We start from the raw sequence: 6,495 nt of genomic DNA, 5'->3' as shown, positions 1-6,495 counted from the left end.
AAAATGTATCGATACCCCAAGCCAAGAGTATCAATACTTTTCAACCATAATGGCTGTAAGGGCGTAGCCTGTGTTACAAATATCGATACCTATTGAAAAGGTATCAATACTAATAGCATGTTTTTTACAAAATAATGTGATTTTGACTTGTTTTCCAAATGTAAATAGTTTTTTAACTTGAATTAAACCCCCAACTAATTTACAATTATTCGAATCCACTTAAATGGTTATGGTATGAGAAATTGCATGTTTTCCTCTTGGATTTGGTTTTAAAGTTAAATGTGCATAGTTTAAAATAAAGGCATGATTTTATAAATTCCTTCATCTTTATGCTTGTTCCCTTCTATGTTCACTCAATGAGTTATGTATTCACCCTTTCAAAATTCATGTTTTTGGTTTTCAGATCAATAGATACTTGAAGACTAAGACTTGGAGAGGCTTCAATTAACCTTTTTTGATAGGTTTATGCTAAAGACATTTGGTAGCATCACATAGCCTCAGTGTCGACTTTGTTGTCTAGCCTTGTATTTATTTTGTACTTATGAGATGTTAGGACATAGTGATGTAGCCATAAGTTGGCACACTTCTATAATTGTATGGTAATGACATGTACATATATGCATATATTGTGGATGATATTAGCAATTGGTTGTGCAATATATTAACATTTTTGTACATAAAAATATATATATAAAAAGATATGTATTTATGTATGGATTGAACATACCTTATAAAAGCGTGTACAGATGGTGTATGAATACGAGGCTTGCTTGGACTTAGTGGACCTTACCTATTAGGCCTTTGTGCAAGTTATTGCTTGAGTTTGGATCGTGACAATTATGTTGTTAAGGGGGAGTGTGATGGATAACCATATCTTGTTTGCAAACTTCGTAAATCTCTATGTGGACTCAAATATACCACAAAGGTAGTTGAATTGTAAGTTTAGTGGGCCACTTCTTGAATTTGGTGTCGCTCAGTCAAAGTTAGATTATTCCCTTTTTATTAAGATTAAAAAAATAAGGTGATTAGTTACCATTTTGGTTTATATGGATGATATAATTTGGCAAGTTCTTCTATTAAGGCCTCTAATGCAGTTAAGGATTTTTTATATCCAACTTCATGCTTAAGGACTTGGTATCCTTCTATAGTTCTAAGGATTGGAGATAGCTAGAACACATAAAAGAATTTCAATTCATCAAAGAAAATATACTCTAGACTTGCTTACTAAGTATGGTTTTCTTGGATCTAAACTTATCTCAACCCTTATTAACTATTATCACAAGCTGTCAAAGGAGGATGGTGACTATCAGTTGAAAGACGCCAATGCTTAATAGATAATTGATTGGTAAACTTCTTTATCTTACATTCACAAGGTCGATCATCTCCTATACAGTTCAAGTTTTATCTCAATTTATAGATAAACCTATTAACTCTCAAATGCAAGTTGCTCATAGGGTATTGAGATACATAAAAGGTGCACTAGGATGAGGAGTCTTTATGTCCTCTCAATCTAATATGCTTTTACAAGCTTATACAAATAGTGATAAGGCAAGTTGTCATGATTCAAGGAAGTTTATGACTGTTTTGGGATTTTTCTTGGTGACTCTCATTAGTTGGAAATCTAAGAAGCAATATGTGTAGCTAGAAGCTTCACTGAGGCAGAATATAGAGCAACAATTGCCACATGTTGTGAAATTATGTAGATTTTATTTTTGTTAAAGGACCTTGGAATTAATAATACAAATGCTGTCAAACTTTACTGTGATAACCAGTTTGCAATTCACATCTTTAAAAATCTTGTATCCCATTAAAGAACTAAACATATAGGGGTTCATTGTCATTTTGTTAGAGATAAGGTGCTAGCAAGATTCATTTCACCAAGCCATATGCATACTCCTATGCAGATAGGAATTCTCTTTACCTAGGCTCTTTCTACCAGAACAATTCAAATCACTCCTTAACAAGATAAGCATTCCTAATATCCATACTCATCTTGAAGGGCATTGTTAGAAGCAAATGAAAGATGCAGGGCACGTGCCTCTAAGGTGTTGCAACTGATGATATGACCCTGCTGATGTAGAAAGTTAGGCTGACGCATATATGCTTTAGTTAAGTTAGTTAATGGAGGGATTTTATATAATTTTGTTTTGTTCTTCACTTCTCTTATTTTCTGGTAACTTCATTACCAGAATAGATTTTGTGCATATAAGCTCAATTCGAGCAATTAATCAATACAATGAAATTTCTCCTAATTAATTATCTCTCAATTGCTTGCATATGTCAAGTTTAGAAAATCAACAATTCTGAACGAGCTACCACCTGTGCTGAAACAGTTTGCTACCCCTAATGCGCAACAAGCTACAACTAGAAAAACGGGAAGCTAATTCCTTCATACCTTCAATAAGCACGCCTCCTCTCTAAAAATCCATCATTCTTAATCTCTCGAATTACTTCCAAACAATCCCTTTCCACCAGCACTCCTTTGCTAGTTGAAGTCCTAAGACATCTGCCAAAGCTGGATCTGGTATAGCTGACTTGCGTATTACCACACAAGCTAAAATGGCACCAGTATGGTCGCAGAACACAACACTCAAAACAATTTCCATTGATCAGCTGCTGGAACCCATCTCCTATTCACAGAATTTGAATTTTGTATCATAGCTTAAAATCAAACCTGTTCATACCTCTCCAGCACCTTCAGTGCTATTGTCACGCAACTTGTCACTGACAAACAGGTTCATGCAGACATGTATTCCTACTCATCCAGATAGTTCAAGCTATAACCCAGATTTTAGCTGAATTATTCTCATTCAGCTGGTCGAAGGAACTGCTTGCATAGCTCCATAGCATTGCTAGTGACTTGGAACTTAAAACTAGAGGACCAAAAAGGAGTCCTCCAAAACCTGTTGACTCCACCTACACCAATGAAAACCTCCCCATCGTGGCATACGTTAACAGCTTCTGTTAATATTCATTCTCATGAACAAGATTGATTCTGGATGGCATATTAGTGTTCCAAGGAGCTTGCCAAATAGCATTGCTATTGTTCATCTAATTATCTGTAAAAATATTATTACAAGTTCAAAGTAGTTCATCAGGCAACCACTTCTTGCTGAGTGGTGTACTCTCGATGATAATCGCATCCTCAGTAAATATTTGGGCTAGTAAATCCCTCCTCCAGCACACTTTGTCTGTCTATAAGATCTGCCACCATCACAGGATGAAGTAGCTCCACATCCACTATATCACTTTAATTTTATCCCAAAATATTGATAGAAAAAACCCCCACTCAATCCAACAGGTTTATCCCTTGACTTACTGATATTTGTAACAGTTTTATAACCTTTCTACTCATGCAAAAATTTTTTGCAACTCCATCCCTGTTGAGCACGTCATCACTTGCCACTTTGAGATAAAGTAATTCATATATCACAGATGACAATTGAAGAGAGTAAAGGATCAGAGGCTCCACTAATAATTGCACCTTTGTTTCTAACTTGCAGCAGATAATCCAAAGCTCTCTTTGTAATGATCTCACCAGGGACCATTACAGGAATACCTGGTGGATATGGACATATGAGCTCTCCACAAATTCTCCCAAGACTCTCTCCAATTGCCACTTTCCTTTTACTTGCAAAGAAGGATTCTCTTGGATTAAGAGACATAGTAATATCAGTAAAGGGTGATGAACCACAATGTTCTACTTTCTCTTTTATCTTTTGAAGAGACAAGGATGCTGCAGATATTCTCTTTATTCCAGATGCAAGCCTCTGAATATGGTCTCTACAAGTTCCAAGGCTAATTGAAAAAGAAATAGATCGAGTCCCAACAAGTTCAGAGATGACCCCATGATCCCTATATAACATTTCATCTGCTTCAAAACCAGATAAACCAAGCTGCCAAAACCCAAATGTGAGACGCAATGGATCAATCAGAGGAAAGCTAGAAATTCCTGGTGTGCCAAGCACTGAAATACCTGGAATATTTCGGATAAGGTTTTTAGTTTCAAATGCCAAATCTATTGCATTATTGAAAATAGTTTCTGGATTTTCACTTAGTTGAGCTCTAGCTGCATCTAGTGATGCCAAAAGCAGATAACTAGGACTAGTGCTTTGAAGAGTTTGAAGGCATCTACAGATTCTTTCTCTGTCTACAATATTCCCAGACATATGTAACATTGATGACTGTGTGAGAGAGGAGAGGACCTTGTGAGTAGATTGCACAGCCAGATCAGCTCCCTGCTGGAGGGCTGAACTGGGTAGCTTGTGATGAAATCCTAAGTGTGCTCCATGAGCCTCATCAACAATCACAGGGATTCCATACGAATGACACAGCTTCGAAATGTCTGTCACATTGCTACAGATACCATGGTAAGTAGGGGAAGTGACGAAAACTGCACCTATTTTTTGACCTTCCATCTGCAATTCCCTGATTGCTTTCTCTACCTGTAAAAACATCTATGTTAAGTCATATTGGAATATATTGCTGAGGAAGGAAAAAAAATAAAAATATTAAAAACATTTCAACAGAATTATTTTTATTGGAGACTTACCTCTGATAAAGTAACACCACCAGCAATGTCCCAATGGCAATCATACTCAGGGATAATGTATTTGGGTATGGCACCAGATAATACCATGGCAGAAATGGCTGATATATGAGAACTCCGAGGTAGAATCAAATATTCCCCTGGGGAGCAAGTTGCCATTATTGCTGCATGGATTCCACAGGTGGTACCTCCAACAAGAAACCATGTCTCTGATGATCCAAACAGTTTGGCTGCTTGTTTTTGTGCCTCTAAAATGGGCCCCTCTGGAGAAAATAGGTTGTCAAGCTCCGGAAGCTCAGGTAAATCATGAAGGAATGGTTTTAAACCAATAAGCTCAACTAAGGATGATGGTGCCGCCCGTCCCCTGTTATGCCCCGGAAAATGAAAACTAGCAGCATTTTGCTCAGCTGAAGTTTTCAAGGCACTAACCAATGGAGGCAGGCTATTTGGCTGCACAATCTCAGAGTTTGGATTTGGAATTTTGTCTCTGGCGACTAACTTGGCAGTTTCTATGGTCTCTTTATCTTTCTTCTTTCCCGCCGCTACGATGCTTCTTTCCTACAAGAATTTTAAGAATAAGCAGATGCACATTGTCAATGTTTAGGTCCTTGACAGACAAACTAGAATGATTGAAATCTCCAAAATTTTATTTGTTTTTACACAAGACATTTGGCACATATTTTTCCCCCTTTCATTTTTTAATCTGTTATGCATCTTCTTTTCGGTTTGGAGAGTGAGGGAAATTATATTCATCTGTTTTAATAAGCAAACTCACAAACTGACCATGAAAATTACAATCTGCAGCTCCTAAACTTAACCAAAACCAACTTCACTGATGTTCTTCCCCTATCTCGAACCAAACATGCGGACACCGAATTAAGCCTGAAACAATACGTAAATTCATATAATTTCCAGCCTAAAACTAGGGCACATGACTGAGATACATAGCTTGGAGTACCACAACTAGGCAATCAGTTCCAAATGTCCAAAGTCAACATGTCTAAGCGTAGACTTCTTAATCCCATCATAACAAAAGCTGTTGAAACTGAAGGTTATTTTCTAGCAATAAATTTGATGTAAGAAGTCGACGGGAGAGAAACACTACCAAAGTCAAAACCTTATCCCTTTCACTAGTTTGTAAATTGTAAGCCTAAATTTCTAACATTATCCCGATATTATACAAATCATTCGCAAACTTCAATTATCTTTCAGACAGACAGAGGAGTTCAACTAATGTCAAATCATGTAATTGCTGTCCGTGAAGATAAGCCGGCAACGGACATTGAAGAAAATTTCAAGGTAAAAAATAAATAAAAAACCGAAAGGCAAAGTCCAGGGATACTCGAAGCTATAAGAGATCAAAAACCAAGGGTAATAACAAGGAAAAGAAATGGGCACTGACCTTAGAAGCAAAAATGGTACTAGCTGTTATCGAAGAAGTAGGCAGCAGCAGAAAACTCTGGGAAAGAGCAAATGCAGATGTGAGTGGGAAATTGGCTTACATTATGATATATGAATGCAAGGGAAAGAAAGTCATAATACAAAGCCCCATAAGGAGGAGACGGAGGCAGAGACTGAGACCATTGCAGGGGAAGTTGGTTATTGAGTAGCTGCAGATGGTGAAAGAGTGGCTCTGCGCGAGGATTATCCTCCAAATGCTTTTGAACTTTAACTAAAATCTTATGGAAAAACCTTTTCAATGTTCCTGTGGGGGGTGGATATGTCTTCAAAATGTAGAGCTCTCCGTCTAAATATCTTTAAAAATATTCATTTTTTTTATTAATGCAACATTTAATGAAATATATATTTTCTTATTAAAAAGGACATAAATAAGAATCCAAGATCACAGTACAAATCTTAACAGTGAAATGACCTAATTTAAAAGTGATCTGCAATAATTAATTTATGCATGGATTTTGTTACTCTACATTATGCATCGTTGTTAG

At 36.7% G+C, this 6,495-nt stretch overlaps 1 protein-coding gene across 3 annotated transcripts; it reads right to left on the bottom strand.

Moving 5' to 3' along the window:
* Positions 1–2,176: 2,176 nt before the first annotated feature.
* Positions 2,177–6,262, bottom strand: LOC110410809 (uncharacterized). 3 transcript variants are annotated; one of them, XM_089782715.1, is made up of 5 exons: positions 6,092–6,249; positions 5,952–6,008; positions 4,553–5,107; positions 4,206–4,445; positions 3,791–3,976 (listed from the first exon to the last, which is right to left on the bottom strand). In XM_089782715.1, exons 1-5 carry the CDS (start codon positions 6,131–6,133, stop codon positions 3,932–3,934), a joined length of 939 nt encoding a protein of 312 aa, XP_089638841.1. In that variant the 5' UTR covers positions 6,134–6,249; the 3' UTR covers positions 3,791–3,931. The 3 variants fall into 3 exon arrangements, with proteins under 3 accessions (XP_021276363.1, XP_021276361.1, XP_089638841.1); XM_021420688.1 differs by having other exon boundaries at positions 2,177–4,445; positions 6,131–6,262; XM_021420686.1 differs by having other exon boundaries at positions 2,177–4,445.
* Between the last annotated feature and the right edge of the window lie 233 nt (positions 6,263–6,495).

This window comes from Theobroma umbraticum, unplaced genomic scaffold (genome assembly GCF_002168275.2).
Source record: "Theobroma umbraticum cultivar Fairchild unplaced genomic scaffold, ASM216827v3 scaffold_56.0, whole genome shotgun sequence".
Taxonomy (NCBI): Eukaryota; Viridiplantae; Streptophyta; class Magnoliopsida; order Malvales; family Malvaceae; genus Theobroma; species Theobroma umbraticum.
Note: the sequence above shows the minus strand (reverse complement) of the source record. Positions and strands in the feature narration are given on the sequence as shown.

What these genes read in the sequence shown, in the direction of transcription:
- LOC110410809 (XM_021420686.1), bottom strand. Translation starts at nt 6,133, where the DNA reads ATGGTCTCAGTCTCTGCCTCCGTCTCCTCCTTATGGGGCTTT. An exon ending in TCTCCTCCTTATGGGGCTTT is followed by an intron (nt 6,009 to 6,091) that starts GTATTATGACTT and finishes GCTCTTTCCCAG; the next exon opens with AGTTTTCTGCTGCTGCCTAC. An exon ending in GTGGTGTTACTTTATCAGAG is followed by an intron (nt 4,446 to 4,552) that starts GTAAGTCTCCAA and finishes ATGTTTTTACAG; the next exon opens with GTAGAGAAAGCAATCAGGGA.